The sequence below is a fragment of the Scatophagus argus genome, chromosome 18, assembly GCF_020382885.2.
Source record: "Scatophagus argus isolate fScaArg1 chromosome 18, fScaArg1.pri, whole genome shotgun sequence".
NCBI classification, from domain to species: Eukaryota; Metazoa; Chordata; class Actinopteri; family Scatophagidae; genus Scatophagus; species Scatophagus argus.
In genome coordinates this window covers 4,371,692-4,390,318 of record NC_058510.1, presented here as the reverse complement: position 1 = coordinate 4,390,318, position 18,627 = coordinate 4,371,692, and the positions used below count along the sequence as shown (strand labels likewise).

The window sequence follows — 18,627 nt, the reverse complement described above, 5'->3', positions numbered from 1 at the left end:
TGTGAGCATGTGTCCGCTTTAGGATAAATTCATGTACAGCAATATCCCTCCACCAAGTGCCTTATCGGCTCTGATTCCTGCTTTTTAGGGATTAAAGTGGGCGATTAACTGCTATAAGACCTGTAGGACTTGTAAAACAAGACGGCTGGAGGAATAAGAAGGAGGGTTTTTTTCTTTCCGCAGATGCAGACAATAAAAAAGAGGGACTACATTAATCCGCGGGGTAATTTCACGCGATTTGGTCTGGCACCATAGATGGGTCAAACGGAGGAGAATAACCATTGATTGCTGTAATAGTCCTGCATTAGTCGTGAGATCCAATGGAGGGAGGGAGGGGAGGAATTAACTCTACGAGGTGTGTGTGTGTGTGTGTGAAAGCCGTTTGATGAAGTGGTTTGTTACTTCATTAATGACAAAGGGGACTCGCTTCCATCGACATGGCATTACAGATGTTAAGACCAATTTAGCGCCTTTAAAGGGTTTTAAAGGAAGTTTTGTGACGGGGCCCCCCACATAAAGTGGGTGATCTAATTGAAAAGCCCTCGCCTTTGTGGCGCGTTTCACATGTTGGGGATTAGGCTCATGAATATATGGTCAGTATTTTGTCAACTGCGCTGAAGAGGACAGACGCACGCAGCGCGCTGGATTACACATTTCCCTCTTATTGAGGTGGAGCCGCGCGCCTCCGCAAACCACAGCGCCAAATTCCTCGTCTGAAAAATGTTTTTATCCTCCTCATTAGGCAACCTGTTACTGAACTTATTTATTTCACATCCCAGGAAGACTGTTTCTTAAGTCCAATTAGAAATACTTTTGCAAAATTCTTCAGTGTAAAGACAGAAACCACATATTTTGTTTTCCTTCATAACAACTTTTATTAATAGTTCTATAATATTCTATTTCACATTGTTTATTTTTTCCTGGTTTAGGCCTATGTCAGTCCTAAAGGAATTTGAAATAATAAAAGATAACTCATTTTACCAACGTAATTTATTCAAATTAGCATATTTAAACCAGGAAACTTACAATCACTTAAGAAAAAAAAACGTTTCTTCACTCAGTTCCTCAGGGAAAAGGTTTTGACATAAATAATTATCTAAAAATCTAATAATTCATAAACACAGGTGAAATTCTACACAGGGCGACATTCATTAAACACTACACCGAGTGCAAATTATCAAAACTCGGTCTCCTGAAATATACACGACCTTGTTTTGGAAATCATCCTTTTTTTGTGGTACTTTTTTCCCCTCTTTTTACACAATATGTACAGTTTTCTTTCTTTCACACAGTCAGGTCATTAGAGACACATCTCAGATCTCAGCTTTGCTCGCATGTCCTGGAGTCAGACTCAGCGGAAATGCCACTGCTGTGATGATAATAAAGAGGAGGAGGAGGAGGAGGGGCAGAGGGGGTCTTCGGATTGCAGCAGATTTACAGAAATGTGGCGCTCAAACGACCTCACATAACTCCAGTTTGATTCAGAGGTTTTGAAAATCAGTGTGGAGTGTTTGGTGCTGAGTGTGACTGGTGGACAAGCGAGCAGTGAGACAAGTCAGGCTTGCAGAGAAGGGAAGGACTATGGACAGTTTTCCTTTGGTTCTGGGGGGCGGAGGGGAGGGGAGAGGGGGGCGATGGGGTCCTCCAACTCGCCTTCATTAAAGACGCAGACTGGCTCAGCCCACATCAATGCATACAGTCGAGTTGTCCACATTTGGCACAAGAATCCGTTCTAAAAGTCTGGGGTTCCCCTGTGGTTCTTCAGCATTCTGTGTGTGTGTGTGTGTGTGTGTGTGTTACCAGTAAACATAGTTAAATATTACTTAAGTTAAAGTGCTGAAAAATAGAAGGAAAAATGTACTTAAAGTATTAAAAGTAAAAAAACTTCATACAGGAAAAAATATTAGAATTATTCTAACTGCTGCGTTGATGTGTAAGCAGTTTCTTACTGTTAATAACACACTGTTAATTATTCTGTTTTGTTTGTAATTTTGTATGTAAAACCCAAAATATCTAATAACTGACAATTAAAAGCACTGGATATTTCTATCTGAAATGTAGTAGTGAAGTAGTATAAAGTGGCATCAAATGAGAAATGAATTACCTCAAATTATTTAATGTCAGTAAGAATAAAAGAAGAAATATTTGAAAAAAAATTTCAACTGTTTTGAAATAATGAAAAAAAATTGTTTAGTTACTCAACTGTCATTGAGGTGTGTGTAACAAGGTTAAAGCGGCTGTAATTACCAGACACACAAGCACACACACACACTTCTTTTTTTTTTCCTTTTCTTTTTTTTTTTTAGCCAGGGCTCTTTAGAATTTGGTCGTGCTATTTTGTTGGGGGTAGCATGAGGTAACAGGGATGGTTGAACGAGGAGACATCAGACGTCGGCCTCCAGAGGTATGAATGGGATTTTGGAGGGCGAGGTGGGTGGGGTGTCATGGAATAGGACGTAAGCCCGGGATGGGGGTGAAGGCCTACAGCTGGTGTTGAGTGTTCAGCACACCTCCTTCCCTGCGGCTCCGGCTGGCAGGATGTTAAGCTGGGTGAGCTGAGCCGAGTGTTCCTTGGCCTTGAGGCGCAGCGCGGCGATGCTGGAGGCCCTGCGGTCCGCCGAGGAAGAGGAGGAGGAGGAGGAGGAAGAGGACGGGTCGGGGAGGACGGGGCCCGCGTGGGAGGGGTTCTCTACAGGAGGTGCGGGCTGACGCAGGAGAGCTGCAGCGGTAGAAGCACTAGTCAGGGGACCCATACTGGAGAAGAGCCTGAAAGAAGAGAGAAGTTTGACGGTGGACAACATCAACAGACGCCCAGCATCAGGCTGAAATGATTCACTGCAAATTAACGCAGACGTCTTCCTTTTCAAACTAAAACTTTACGCCTGCATTAGAGAACACGTTGCTTCAAGGCGCTGACTGTGAGAGGAAACCCACCACCCGTTCTCATCCTCACTGTCCACGTGTGTTGTAATTCCAGTTAGATGTTCAGTTCTAAATAGTCCTAAACAGATCGTCATCTGTCGCTTGCACGGAGATGAAGAGGTTAATAATGCTGTATGATAGAGCTAATTGTGGCATATGGAGTGTGCAGTGTGTCACCCCCTCCTCACAGCTTGTCTGGCGGGATCACACGTTTGGTTAATTTATTAAAGCATCTGACAGGGTGATTACACACCACTGTGAACGGTTAACAGTATAACATATTTATAATCAGACACTGAGATAAACAGAAATGCAGTGTGCCTGAGGATGTGTTGCATGACGTGTTGGGGGTTTATAATAAGCTCCGTTGCTGCTGTGCATTTTTCCTTGCATGTGCTTGACTGCAAAATTGTAGTGATTTACTGTGAAAAACAGGGATTCACGTGGAGTCCCGTAGGTGCAGAGGTTGGGCGGTCCTGGTGTGATTAAGTTGAAAGAACAAAGACTTACCTGCCGAAAGTGGGTCCAATGAAGGCAGGGTGGCGAAACATGGCAGCAGTGCCCAGGAAAGTGCCCAGGCCGAGCGGGGTGGCCAGTGGTGGAGCGGAGCCGTTGTGAGGTGGTGGGGCCAGGCCCGGGAAGGCAGCGGCTGCAGCTGCAGCGGCTGTCCAGGCAGACTCGAGAGCCGGGTGGGGGTGATGAGGGAAGGGCCCCCCCTCCAGGTAGTGACTGAGGGGGTGGCCGGCTGCCAGGGGCCCTGGGAACGGCAGGCCTGAAGGGTGGGTCTGCACCCCGGCCTTCTCTCGCTTCCTCCACTTGGCCCTGCGGTTCTGAAACCACACCTGAGGGCGGACAGAAGTGATGGCGTGGAGATTAATGGGAGCAGTTGTGGCAATATTATTTTGTTTTCTTCAAGTTACAAGGAAGATCAAACGAAATAAATCACAGTCGGGCTGATATGAAGCATGGCTGCATGTTAAAGACAGCTGAATCAGTATAGAAATGAAGAGAACTTTCTGGTCTCTGAATAACTAAAAGCAGACCTCCCTGTCCTGCTTACATTACAGCAGTGTTTCACTGTCGTTAACGGGCCTTGGCTCTGTTCAAAGTTGTGTCAGTGTAGTCTAATAGTTGTCTAGTTCAGGTGGTGGCCAACAGGCGGAAAGTCAGCGGTAATTACATGCAAGGTAAACCCCGCCGCTCACGGTCCCTTAAATCTACTTTCTGTCCAATTAAACACCCCCCTCACACACACACACACACACACCCTCTCTCTCAGTCCCTGTAGACGAGCTTCAGGGTGGGGAGAGATAATTAAGAGCGGTGTTAACAAAAGATCCAGAAAATTACCGCTGAACTGGCTCCAATAACAATTAATGCGCTTTAAATTAAATTCTCGAGAGAACAAGCAGAACAAGTGACTTCCATCCAGGAGACTATTTAACTTTCCCACGCATCCCCTGTTGCCCAGTTTGCACTTGCAGAAGCACGGGGCTCTCACAATGAGCAAAATGTCAACACGAGCAAAGTGATTGAACGAGCGAGCTTGAGCGACAGGGACTACACACACACACACACACACACACACACACACATTATTCCCAGAGGGCTGTTTAGCATTACACAGCCCCTCGGGAATTTATGAGTTTTTATCACCTCCTGATGGCGCCCGTTAAGTGATTTGTTCACCTACGGCCCCTAAAGAGACATCTGTTGTTTTACCGTCGGCCATAACCTCCCGGAGCTTCCACCGTGTTTGAACTGTCTCTCTGGTTATTAGCCCGGGCTTTCGACATGCAAGCCACGCTTTGAGTGCGAGGCAAAAAGAGGGAGAGCCGGGGGGAGGGATGGAGAGAGAGAGAGTGGGATGAGTGTGGGGGGGAGAGGGTAGGGGGAGGCGGGGGGGGGGGGGGGGTGGGGGACAAACACCTTTAATGGTCTCTCATTCGCTCCCAAGTGCAAAGCATCGGATCAATGCAGGTCTATTGCAATCACATAATGGGAAATCAAATAGCATTATCCCTCCCCTCTGTCTCTCCCTCCAGCTCCCCCCTCTTTCTCTCTCTCTCTCTCTCACACACACACACACACACACACACATCCCGGCCTCCCTGTTCCCTCTGATGGGAATTCAAACACCATCTCATTCCAGGAATATGGACAATGTTTGCTCCTGCACTAAGTGAGCTTTTTATGAACCGCCAGCGTCGGCTTAATTGCCACTAAAACGTCCCCATTTCGCGTGTAATAACATTCAATAACAGGAAAGACCTTCCCCGCGCAGCGACTAGGGCCATTTAACACATTTTTTACTGTAATAAATTACCGCCTCAAATTGGCCCGTAATCGTTGGTCTTCAATCAGTGACGCATATCACCGGTTATTATCCAGCACCGTGCATCAGGGACATTTTATGAAGGACATAAAACATTAGAGGGAGATCTGCTCTCACAGGCTCCTCTTTTTGAGATAAAGTGAGCCACTTACTTGAACACGGGCCTCGGTGAGATCCAGACGCATTGCGAGCTCTTCTCTGGAGAGAAAAAAGCAAACAAAGAAAAAGAATATATATATATATATATATAATTTTTTTTTACAAAAAGAGGGAAAGAGGAAGGGAGAAAACGCAGAGGGACGGAAAGAAAAGATTCAAGGTTACAGGCCACCGTTTGGAAGCAACGCAGAATTGCTGTTTTGTCCCCTCCTGTTGTTCACTGTCAACAATAGACGACGAAAATAGGCTTGATTTTTTTTCTTCTCCTCCCTGGCAAGAGTTGCAGAAAGACGCCATAGCCATATTCTATTTTCCCCTGTCACGGATGGATAGAAATAGGCCTAGTGATTGTTAGATTTTCCCAAGCACAGGCCTGTCACTGTAACAACATAATGGTTGAAATAATGACATCTAAACTAGCCTGCCACAAAGCAATTGACGCTCCCTTCAGCTGCAAGATGGGCTCGCAGTGTAAATTAGACCTACAAGTCGCCTTAAAGTAAATCGATTAGAAAATATGAATAATCTGAGTGGTAAGAAAAATAAAGAAAATGGAGGTTCTTGTGTCTTGGAGTGCCAGAAAAGCTTCCATTTCAACACGAAATGCGGATGTATCAATTGTCAGAATATTAATTGGGTAGAAAATAGCCCCAAGTCTGAGATTTTATTTATAACGTGAGTTGATTTTGCTTTTAGGTCCTGCAATTAAAAGTAACACTAATGTAAACCCTCAGAAAATTCACACAGTGAAGCTGTGTAGTTCAGTATGTGAGCACACCAGCCCCCGGGCTTCAGGTTAGGCCCCACGTTTTTTCTGTACCATCACATCCAGCAGGTAACCTCAGCAGCAGCGGGCTGTTATTTAATTATTCCTCCTGAGGTGTGACACCCCTGTCGTCAACACGAGTTAAATCAGGTAACAAAACGTGCCCATCGTTAGCACCTCCAGGCCTATTGTGCTCATTAATGCGAGGCACGGGTTTGGCGTCGGGGCGGTGCGCGCAGGGTCCGCTTAAACTGGAATCATGGAATTACTGGGACTGTGTGGAAAAAATAAAATTATGTGGTCGGGAAGTGTTTATTTCAATAAATAAATAAATTTGATTAATTCTCATCTGCAGAAAGAACACTTTCCGTGTTTTGTGACTTTATAAGCTCTTTGTGGATTCTTTCAAACATATTTGTCTGTTATAATAATTATAATAATATTAATAATAATTAGATAATTTATAGGACACAATTATTATAGGCTGGTGTAATTATAGACTTTTAGATGCGTGTAAATAAAAATTGTTAGGCCTACTTTTTGGGATTTTTTTTTAAACGCGCAGGACACTAATAATAAAACAAAAACAACAACGATAATAATAATTTAAAAGTAGACACAATCTGATAATTTTAGCGCGATGTTTTCCAGACTTGAAATAACATAAAGACGTTATGAGTTGAAGCGGTTCTTACCTGGTGAACACGTCGGGGTAGTGCGTCTTCTGGAAAGCTCTTTCCAGCTCCTCCAGCTGGTAACTAGTGAACGTAGTCCTGTATCTTCTCTGCTTCCGTTTCAGCATCCCCTCCTCCGAGTCACTGCCCGCCGACAGACACACGCTGTCCTCTCCGTCCCTTACGTCCCCATCCCCGGCGTTCAAGCTCTCCCTCTCCTCGTCCTTCGGGGACAGAGCGGTCGTGTCCCCGCAGCTCTCCTCCTTCCCCGCGTCCTCCTCGAACTTCAGCGGGCCGAGGTCTACCAGCCCGAGGCTGCCGTCCTCCGAGCCCTCCCCGGGGCTCTGGTCGCCCTCTCCCCGGCTCAGTGACGCGTTCTCCCGGTAGGACTTGCTGCGGCTGATGCTCACCTGCGGCGCCTGGCTGATTTTGAGGCTGTCGCTGGTTTGCTCCAGGAGGATCCGCTCCCTGTCCAGCGTCTCTGCGTGGTCGTGGAGGTACTTCCCCCCGGGTCCGTACAGCCGGCGCAGTTTGGGCGGCAGGTGCATGTCAGCGCTCAGAGAAAGGGAGTCTTTCGTTTGCCCTGAAAAGGAAGCGTGTCAAAAATGTCAAAATAACGAATAACAAAACGCCAGCAAAGAGAAGAATCCTGAAATGAAAGTTTAACACTCGAGTAAGCGTGTAAGTAGTTCTTTAAGTCTTTTCATCAGCTGTTTAGTCTGTTTGTTACCCAGAATCTGATGAAAACATCGAGATTAGGCTGCTGACTGTGTTGACTTGTGAGCTGCGTGAAAAGCAGCTCTTCTTGACGCACTAAGCACACACTTTTAGCCCAAAACTGACTCGCGTGCTACACGTTTACCCCCCAGAATACCTTCAAATAACCAACATGTTTCTCTGCTTTTAATTTAAGCTCCGGTGAAACTTACTGTCAGCCGTCTTGTCGAGCTCCCCTCTGCCGGGCAGAGCCGTCAAACTTTGCGCCCCTATCAGCCTGACCTTACAGGGACTCCGGCGGCCCAGAATGCTGTCTATGCAGTAAGAGGAGAGCAGCGTGGGGGATTTACTGCTCTTCCTCTCGCCCCGGTCGTGGATATCTTCCTCAAACTGACCGCTCATGTCGACGCTTCGGTTCGTCTCGTTTCGGTACCGCCTGTCAGTCTCCCACTCTCACCCTCTCACTCACTCACTCACTCTTTCTCTCTCTCGCTGGGTCCGGCGCTCTCTTCTTCTTCTTCTTCTGCTTCTTCCTCCTCCTCCTCCTCTTCTTTCCTCACAGGCCGGTGTGTCTGTTTGAACCGGGACCTCCTCTCTCTCTCTCTCTCTGTCTTCCCTCTCTCTCTCCCTCCCTCTCTCTCTCTCTCTCTCTCTGTCTGTCTCCCCCCCTCTCTCCTTCTTCTTTCTGTCTATCTGTCTCTCTCTCTCTCTCTCAGCTACTGTCAGGCGGCGGTCTGACTGCGTCGCGCTGCGCTCCGGTCTTGCTCGCCGCTTCTGCGCTCAGCAGACGTGGAAGATGTTATCTCACCTGATTGGCTCGTACGTGTGTATGTAGGGAGAGAGACAGCGCGGAGCTGCTTTATATATTTTTCGTTTAAAGTTAATTTGAGGGAAAGGCACCAAAACCTGACATGGAGTTAGTTTGCCTTCGCGGAACGAACTCGCCTGCTGAAGTTGCAAAAGCAAAGCTCTTTCTTTTCTTTTTTTGTTGTTTCTCACTCGTCAGATTTCACTTTATTTCCGTTTGTGTAACGTTAAAAATATTTTAGAAATCCTCTGCAGGGGCCGGCAACAGTTCACCAGCACTCCGGCGAAATGATTTGATAATGCAGTGATTTTTTTTTCTTTTTGGCAGACTTTCAGGCCTCCTCACAGGTGTGTTTTATAATATTAATTAAGTGCAGCAATGGAGCCAAACGGCAGGATGCAAATTCAATAATCAGCACAACACACACTGCAAACCACTTTTTAGACATTTTGGCGTGTCAAAGCCGCACATCTGTGATAATAATAAGAATAAATACGAATAACTGAATCCCATTTCCCTGCTTTTCCTGGGCTCGCGGGTCCACTGTCACGCTATCATGACTTACGGGTTAGAAAACTGAGGTGTTGATGTTGGTGACACCTGCGTGAAAACGTCTGCTGTGGAAAAAGGCCTCAGTTCAATAGTAGTCGTCGTTTAGTATTAACAGTTAGAAATGTAAAATGTGTAAATGTAAATACTGCAGTTATTTGCGGTGCCAGAAATCAAGGCTTCTTATGATATATTATTTATTTCTTAAAATTTAATACTACGACTACTAATATTAATAATAATAGTAATAGAGCATATGAAATGGGTTACACATATTAATTAATAATTAATTAAGCAGGTAGTAAGCCTGTGGGGTTTTTTATGATTGTTTTTGGGTAGTCTTAATTACTTCTCATCACCGTCAGCTTACATGATTAGCTTTTTCTTTTTTTTTTTTTTTTTTGGAGCCCATATACAAACTCTTCTCCTGAATCCTTGTGCCAAAGAAAACAAAATCTGGCACGGAGTTTAGGTTCAACCTCAGACCGCACCTGCGAGAGCCATGACAGAGTCGGAGTCACATAGAAATAGAAATATCAACATTGAGGCCTGAATTTTGCCCCAAACTGTTTCGGTTTGCAGCATCTATCTATCTATCTATCTATTGCTCTCTCTCTCTCTCTCTCTCTCTCCCCCCTCTCTCCCTCCCTCCCTCCCTCCCTCCATATCCTTCCAATTGCCTGCTCTCTGCTGGAGTTGTGCACTGACTTCAAAAGTGAGGGTGGCGCGTCGGTGATGAGACGCCGCACGGGGAGCCGGGATGGCACGCAGGGACTCCGCCGTGGAGAGGGGGAGAGATGGAGAGATGGATCGAGAATGTAATTTTAAATGAAAGTCTATTTAACCCGCTGTGAATGGCATGACCCTTATCCTCGCCTCAGAGCCCATCACTGTTAAAAGGATCATTTTCAGAATTCAATCCAAAAACTTCAGCAAGCTGCAATTTACTCTCTCCTCTTTCTCTCTCTTTCTCTCTCCCCACACCCCCCTTCTCCGTTATGTACCTTCCCGGGTATGGAGCATCTCAGCAAACGAAAAAATAACAATAAAACGTATGTCCAGAAAATTGCACAAGTGTTTGGTTTTTTTTAAATCTATTTTTACGCGATGGTTTTCTAACCTTTTTGTGTTTGCAACTGGAATAAGAGCGCCATTGATCTGCTTAGTTAAGGCGCAGGCCGCTTTAGTAGATTTAGTGGAGGTAAAGCCAACTACCTCAGTCCTCAACTATTGTTTTATTCAACAGCCTCGCATAAATTTAACCATATGCTATGGAACGAATCTGCAGGGAACAGCACAACAATACTTTTCTGACCTTTTTTTGTATGTTGCACATCTCCTCTGTGTGATGTGATCGGCCAACACAAAGTCAGTGTGCCATTTTGTTTTCCCCTGCACACACAAGCACGCAGCGCTCTAATGGTATTATAAGCAGATGCACGCTGACTCCACACGGATAGTGTCAGACTCGATCCATCCGCAACTTTTTGTGGTGTCACAAAGTTCCGTGCTTGTTTATTTGCACGCAAATCAATGTAATGAGTGTAATAACAATATAAAATGTTATGCCTTTTCCTGCGCGGTCACAAACAGACGTGCGTAATACAGACGGGTATTTAGAGTCGCTCTGTAATTTGGGGGCCACAATTTGATTCATTTATCCGCACACTGTTATTAACCCTGTGGAAAAAGAGATGTCAGCCGCCATTTCAGCCAGCAGGACATCCGCGCTTTGTTTAAATGCACTAATTACGCGCATACATTAGAGGGGGACGGAATAGTCAGAGCGCAATTTTCACATTTTCAATTTTCCGTCTATTTGACGTGCAGGTGAAGAGATGGCGGAGAGAGGCCGCCTTCTGTTTCAGCACCACCTCCGCCGCCTCCCCCCTCTATTTGCATAACATCCTAACTTGATGATATCCACGGGGAAACACCAGGTTGCACGCTTTCTGTTGGTTTAACGCTGCTGGGCCACTGTGCACAGGAGCCCACAGGTCTTTCTGGCTTTCCGGTGCCATACACATTGTTCATATGTTTTAAACGTGTTAGGGTCAGATGGTTCGTTTCTGTATTGATAGCATCCTATGAGTAAATGCATTTTACCGGTTTTCTCTGTTCCCTTTCAGCCCACACCACGTCTTCTCCACTGGAGGCCATGGAAGTGATACTCATGAAGTCCCTCATTTAGGACTAACAGTTTATACTTTGCCTTGCAGGTCATTCAGCTGGCGCCATCTCCTGGATGGGATAGCAAACTGCTCTAACAGGCAGGACCCTGTTAATGTGATGAGGAGGACAGACAGTATGAAAAAGTCCACCCAAATGCATCATAGTGAGTGTATTTGCGTTTCCCCCTATCTGCTCCCGCGTCTATGCCATTTTCGGTCACTAACACATTTGTGAGATACACACACAAAGACACACAGTCCTGTCCACCTGTAGAGGACAGGTATCCTACATTTGCGCATGCCGGGTGGGTTAGGCTTATTCTGCTGCCAATTTTCTCTCATCCCCAAAGTGTTTCCCCTTTGCAACACGGGTAAACATTGGCCCCTAAAACGCATCCACTGACTGGTGGTCATGGTGACGAAGACTCTCCATCCTCCATCCTCAGTCCTCCATCCATCCTCGCGCTCTGACATAATTGGACACTTGCTCTGCCTAAGAGGCCGAGGAGGAAAAGGAGGAAGGATGGAGAAGAGGGACAGGGAAAGAGAGAGAGAGAGTGTGTGAGAGAGAGAGTATGTGTTGGGAGGGGTGGGAGGCTTTTAAGGCGCGCGTAAGCAACGTTAATTAGCGGTTATTAACAGCCCGCATAATGAGAGCGAGAGGGAGTCAATTTAATGACTTTGTTAGCGCGAGTTCAGAGCGACAGGCGATGATCGAAACAACAAAGGCGAGCGCGCACGCAGCCATCATCCGTAATTTCCAGCGGTAATGCGGTCTGATCACAAACAAAGGGTTCTAATTTCGTTCGACTGACTCGATAATTTGTCCTTATGTAAGGAAAATAATTAATGACTTAATGCTTCAACAGAAGTAGCTTTCTTTGGGGTGGGTTTTGAGGGAGGGTAGGGGTTCGGATGCCTCGTTTACTGGAGAAGGTCGTAAGGAAATCAATTTCCAAGCCTATAATTATTTACATCATGAATTTAAAACGTGGACGTGTGCCTTTGCTTTGGTTAGTGTGCAAAAGAGTGAGAGTCTGCAAGGAGAGGAGAGAAGGAGTCTCCAAATCTTCTTCCTTCAGACACGTGTGTGGCAACAAATGAGCCACTTGTCATAATGTGGGATTGCAGTTTTTTTTTTCTTTTCTTGCTATGAGAACACGAAGAAAAATCGTGCACAATTTGAACGAAATGTGGGGGTTTAAAACTAGAATCAAACCACAGCACAAAAATCTAGTGCTCATGTTTAGGTGACAGATGACACCTGATCATACCTTGGAGCTCGGGCGAATTGATGGCCCTCAGGTCTGTACCTGTTCCCGACACTGTATCGGGTTATTGTAGCTACTGCATTGCAAAATTATCCGAGGTGTGCGCGTCTTTACGCATGATTTCATCACTCCAGAGATCGGCTGAGTCGGAGGAAAGATGTGAGCGCTATTATCGATCGCGGGGACATGAGCCGCCTGCGGGCCACTCTTGGATTCATGGCAGGTGGACAGGTCAGCCACACGAGAGCGGCAATTTCACGGCCCCCATTGTCTCCACTGATTACTGCTTTGATCACAGGAATCAAGAGCCCGAGACTCTCGTAAACCTGCTACGCAGTCCAGGAGCTCGTGAGCTGAAGAGATCATCATCATCATCATCATCATCATAACCGACATCATCATCATCCCTAGTTGACCATACAAACCTGGGGTGCTGTGTGTTTTCACAGCCGCGTTGCCCTTTTATTGATTGCGTGCCTTAATTTTAATTCGATTGCGCGAGTGTCAAAAATTCCGCAAGAATCATCCTAGTAATGAGATAATCAAAGTAATATATGCAGATCAGTTATGTTGCCAGCTTATCAAAACCGGAGTGCCCCCCCTTGAGTCTGAAGAAGTCCATTTATTCAGTTAGTGGCAATACCTTGCGCAAATGGCGCGATGCAAATGACAGTTGATTAGACTAAATTAAGAACCTCGTTCCTCCCTGACCTTGTCTGAGTTTTATGTAAATTCTTTTTTTCTTGCTTTAATGTAATAAAATGCATTTTACACCATGGCCTTTATAAATCTGAACAATATTTTCCGTGAGAGAAACAATGGTCAGCCTCAGATAACTCACTATGTCAATAGCTTGGATGATTCTCTCGTCTGTCTGTCTGTCTGTCTGTCTCTCACAAATCTCAGTATATCTTGACCCCGGTGCACCTCCTACGGGGACAGAAAGTGTGCTGCTATAACTTCCTTGCTGTGGAGGAGTGTGCCTTGAAGATAGACTAGGTAGGTGTACCTCTCAGTGTGTGTCTGTATGTGTGTGCCTGTGTGTGTTTACACGATTATGTGTACTCATGTGTGTACCATAACATATTGTCTTAGGGGACAGGGAGAGTGCAGTTGAGACTTCCTCTCTGTGGGGTGTGAGGGGCCTGTAGATGGGAAAGGAATAAATCCAATATAGATTGCAGGGCTGCGCTGCCTCCCGCTGGGGACCCTCAGACTTGCAGGCCAGGATCGAAGTGCTTTTCTCCCCCTAAATTGGCCTGAGAGGCCGCAGGAGCAGCCGAGCTACACCCCCAACACTGGGACTGCCTACGACCTAATGATGGTGCTGGGGACAGACACACATATACACGTACGTGCACATAGACAGAGATGTGTCCATGCGCACCTACACACTGAAACTCACACGCAATCATTCCAAGATTGATATAACATCAGTCACGCACTTGGACAAGAAAACCACACAGATATAAACACACCCTCCTTGTTCTCAGATGTTGAACACACTCATTCCTTGTCCAAAGACCATTCACCTCAAGTTTTCCTCTTCACATCTCAGACCACCCCTCAAAACTACCTAGCTAAGCTACAGATTTAGAGGAGGCATTCTCACTACCTGTCCACACACTCCAGAGGGAGGGCTGAATAGTATAACTGGCACCACACTAAGTATTTGGACTGATACACACTCCTGTCCTTTGGTTCCCCTACAAGGAAAACACCACCAGCACCCCAGTGCCATTACGCTTCCAGCAAAACATTCACCCACTGTCATTTTGGTTCTGGCCGGGGACCTAATTCTATTTGTGATGAGGTGCTGGTGTGTTGCCGGGTCAGGTCCAAAGACAGTGTGACAGAATATCCTGTCGCTGGACAATTGAGACTCAGTATGTCTCATTACCTGCTCACAGGGCATTTTATGTTAACTGCCGAATGCTGCTGCATAGCTCATCTGCAGAGGCCGACGGGCTCCAGAGGCACAAAGATACGCAGCATGCATAGGTCTACATATTCACAACTCAGTCATTTTGAACTGGTTTTTGGATGCTTGCATGATGTGATTAGCTACCACATTACTAATGATGTAATCTTGGTGTAATCTTAACATCACCATTTCCGACTAAGACTCCTCATCCTCTCATTTATGTACAAAAAATATGCAATATTGACAATTGACTTTTAATTTTATTCTTACAAGACGACACATCATCTTTCAAAATGGATAATGTTGTTAATGTTTTGCTAGATGTCTGTCTCTCCATCTATGACCAATATGTATTCTGAAAATAAAGAAATAAAATTATTCTGTACATCTGAGTATGTAACTACACAGAAGCTAATACATCCTTTTAATCACATCACATCTCATGAAGTAATCCAGCATGTTAGATTCAAAATGTAAGACTCCGCTAATAAGCTAAATAGGAGTTTAGCTGACATTTCTTCTTCCTTCATGACTGGAGTTAGCCATAACCTCATTTAGTGGCTGAAGTGGAATCACTAACTGAATTAGCAAGATAATGATTAATTAAAAATGTGTATTTTTCCAAACACATATCAGAAAGGGGAAAATGAACATGTAAATATAGTTTATCTTTAGCTAGCCTTGGCTGTCTCTCACAGCTGGCTAAACTTTGACTTCTGCTTCAGCTGCTGTGTTATTTAAGTGAAGTAGCCCAACAGCGCAGGCCCACCGAAAGCAGTCAGTTTGTGTAAACTTTGTCCTTTTTGATGATTAATTAGCTGATGATACAGTTATCATTAATCTTGCTTTGGTGTTTAGTATCCTGGTTGTACACACAGCTGATCAGAAAGCTAATGCTACAGCTTCATTAAACTCTCTGTATGAGCAAAATAAAAGAGATGTTTTCACAAAAATGAAGCAATTGTATGATGATACTGAATCAGATTCAGGTTCTAACTTGTTTTGACCAGGTATTTAGTTCCTGCTTTTTAGGGCAGTAGCTCTCAACATTTTTTCTGTCCACATTTTTTTCTCTCCTACAGGTGCCATTTTGTTCTCTTTAACCATTAGATGGAGAAGCCTCACTGGAAGTGAACAAATCCTGCAACATCTCATCTGCTGTTTCTTGCTCATTGCTGCAGGCGTGTCAGTGCAGGCAGGCTGGTGAGTAGCTTGCTCATTAGCAATGATTGTGTAATGGTTGTGACGTTTTTGTTTTGTGTCTGTAATCCTGGAGGCCAGAGATGTGGAAAAGAGCGATTCCATACCTGCTGCTTGTAATTTGTCCCTCTGCAACTGAGTCCCTGCGATATTCATTCACAGCTAACATAATTACTCTCACTTTCCTTCCAACCCTCGTCCTTTTTGAGGATATCCTCATAGAAAAGGCTGCTGTGGATCATTAGTCCCTTTTCATTCATTTAGACTGTTGATGTCAGCTTTGATATTGTACATTGAAAATAGTTTGGACATTTTTTTTTCAAGCAAGCGACACAGGAGATCTTCACAGGGAAAAGCTGAAACAATCTGATGTTCACGCGTGCACGCATCACTTCCTGTCAGGGTTGTTCATCCCTTCATCTCCTTCCTTGTCCACTGTGACTTACCTTTGCTGCACCCTCTCATATGTTTTCTCTCCTTTCTGTCGTCTCTACTATTTTCCACTTTGTATTTTCTCCTTTTCATCTCTGTCATCCCTCTCTTGCCTCTTGACGCTGATACACCTTTCACCTTGTTGTCCTCAGTTTTCCACTCGTGTCTCTGCCGTGGCACATTTTGCTTACATCATCCCAACAGTTTGGGGGTTTTTTCCATGACTTGTTTTGTTTAATAGCTCATCCACTGTGTAGAAAGCAACATTGCTATTCATGTGTACAGTACACGCTCCGCCTTAATGCGCATACATACCAAAAAAATATGCATACTAAATACTTTGAATGCAAAGACAAACACTTGTGGTACATAAACACAGGCCACAAACAGATACACAACAAACTCCTTTTGACATCAATAATTGGTAAATCCTCTGATTAACTTGTAAGAATTGTCCTTAGAGTGCTTAAGTAATTGTGTTTGTGTGTGTCCTTTTTTATTGCATGCACCCCCCTCTCTTTAAAGCACATCTTTATAACCAAGCAATTCCAAAGCAATTTTCTCTGTGGGAGGAGAGTGTAATTTTCTATTCTGTGACACTGTGATGTGTAAGAAACTGGGAGCTGGCGCTAAAAGGCGTCTGTGGTGTGTGTCTTGGTGTGGGTGTGAGCCGCTTTAATGGCCAATGCGGGGCGGGTGGCGGCGGTGGTGAGCGGGTGAATGTCAGGAAGGCCATCATTTAATGACTCCCAAATAGTGCCCTCCTCGTTAGAGCTATCGTCCTGGAAACACGAGGCTGTGAACCAGGAGAGCGCCACACGCTGCAACAGTCTTTTATCTTCATATTAAACCATTTGCATAACATTACTGCGATAGATAGGATTCAGGAGATACTCAACCTACTCAGGGAGAGACAGAGAGGGTATACTACATGTCCTTGCAAATCTAATCAGCGTTAAATGGAGCTGTCAAATGTGTGCGTGTCTGAGTGTGTGTTACTAGATAGCTCATGTCAGGAGTCATTTAACATTAAGCTGCAATAGTGTGTAACAGGGCTGTAATTACAAAAATACAAGAATCCAAGCCATTTCTTGTTAGATGTGACATCCAAATACAGCAGTTATCCACCAGTGATACGCAAGACGAGTCCAGGTTTCGACAATTCAGATGCCATGTGCACGTATGTCCTTCACAAAGTTAACTTTCAGTGTGTGTGTTTTTTTTCCTTGACATATTGAGCAAATTGTACATATTCACAGCAACTCAACAGAATACACAGAAGGAGTGAATTTGAATAAATCACATCACTATACCATTTTTTTTTAAATTGCTGATGTGGTTTGCAGTGACTGAATGGTTGAATGGTTGAAGACTCAATTTCCTATACACGTATATATATACAGTATACTGTAGAAATTGTTGTTTTTCTTTGTTATATGCCCCCCTCATGCACACACACACACACTCGAACAAAGAGAGGATGAAAAGAATCTCATTACTGTTGAGAAACAAGAGCAGGAAAATGTATAAGCACACACTAATTACTTGTTGCTGCTTGCCACTGCCTGATTAATTTAATCAAAAGTACACTTGATCTTTAAACCACCAGTATGCATGTGGTAAATATCACAAATTGGTAGACACAGCACACTCAGTATGCACTACGGCTGTATAGGCAAGGTTTGATCATCTGAGAATCCCTGAATGAAGTGTGAACCATATCTGATAAAGTCTGCTGTCTTTATGGTACTGAAAAACCTTAGATGTTGTTGGAAGCCTCAATACTGATGTAATATCGTCATATCAGTCATATAAAAGGCCCTCTGCTTCCATGGTAAACCCACACAGGTGATTATTTTGCCCAGTGAGGCCTTTTGTCAGGACTGTGTAGGTATGAACAGACTGTTTGATTGACACTTCCCGCCCATTGGGGGCAGAACAAATTACACCTTTATAATTCTTATTAATGCAGTTTGGTGACTTCACATAATTCCCTGCGCAGATTTGTCCATTCCCAACCTGAGCTAGGGGTCTAATCACCCAGAATAACTGACAACACCTGTGCGAGTGGGCAGGGCGTTTAAAGGAGCATTTCAGCTAAATAACACCACAAGGGAAAACATGTTGTCTCAGATATCAGATTTTCACTAGATGTTTATCTTGGCAAAAATGCATACAAAAACAACAGTGATTAGTCACATTTGTATTTTTAACATGATCAGTATTTCATGTTTTAAATATCACGGTTATTTAGTGGGTCTCTGTCGAACTTTTTGATGATCTGGAGCAGTCCTAAACCAACTCCAGTCTCCATGGCTGGATGCTAATATAACGTGCTATATTTGTGTGTGTGCATGTATGTATGTGTGTTAGAGAGTATAGAAGAAGGGGTTAAAAAAGTAGGTATGATCTATTGTGCACTTGCATGTGCTATGAAAGGCTAAAGATGTCATCACATCACAGAATGTGTGTGTGTGTGTGTGTGTGTGTGTGTGTGTGAGGGAGAGAGAGAGAGAGAGAGAGATTGCTTGTTTATGCATATGGGGAGAGACTGTGCCAGGTGAGTGTACCATTTACCATCAAGCCATTGAGTTCAGCAGGCATCTAATAACAAAGCATTTATGGCCCACTTACGCATGCATAGATATAACTGTCAGTAGGCAACAACAGTCTCAGCTCTCCCATCTCCAGCTATTCCT

General features: G+C 44.6%; 2 protein-coding genes across 2 annotated transcripts in view; one reads left to right on the top strand and one right to left on the bottom strand.

The window, feature by feature from the left end:
- Positions 1-377, top strand: part of pola1 (polymerase (DNA directed), alpha 1) — a 55,941-nt gene extending 55,564 nt beyond the window's left edge. The window contains exon 38 of the transcript XR_006841434.1: positions 356-377. The gene's annotated coding sequence lies outside the window, so the exon portion shown is untranslated. The remainder of the gene's footprint in view (positions 1-355) is intronic.
- A 478-nt stretch (positions 378-855) lies between these two features.
- Positions 856-8,159, bottom strand: arxa (aristaless related homeobox a). Its single transcript, XM_046372032.1, has 5 exons — positions 7,786-8,159; positions 6,878-7,439; positions 5,410-5,455; positions 3,433-3,764; positions 856-2,766 (listed from the first exon to the last, which is right to left on the bottom strand). Exons 1-5 carry the CDS (start codon positions 7,973-7,975, stop codon positions 2,502-2,504), a joined length of 1,395 nt encoding a protein of 464 aa, XP_046227988.1. The 5' UTR covers positions 7,976-8,159; the 3' UTR covers positions 856-2,501.
- Positions 8,160-18,627: the final 10,468 nt, after the last annotated feature.

What these genes read in the sequence shown, in the direction of transcription:
- arxa (XM_046372032.1), bottom strand. Translation starts at nt 7,975, where the DNA reads ATGAGCGGTCAGTTTGAGGAAGATATCCACGACCGGGGCGAGAGGAAG. An exon ending in TCACCGAGGCCCGTGTTCAA is followed by an intron (nt 3,765 to 5,409) that starts GTAAGTGGCTCA and finishes GTCCGCCCTCAG; the next exon opens with GTGTGGTTTCAGAACCGCAG. An exon ending in ATTGGACCCACTTTCGGCAG is followed by an intron (nt 2,767 to 3,432) that starts GTAAGTCTTTGT and finishes CTCTTCTTTCAG; the next exon opens with GCTCTTCTCCAGTATGGGTC.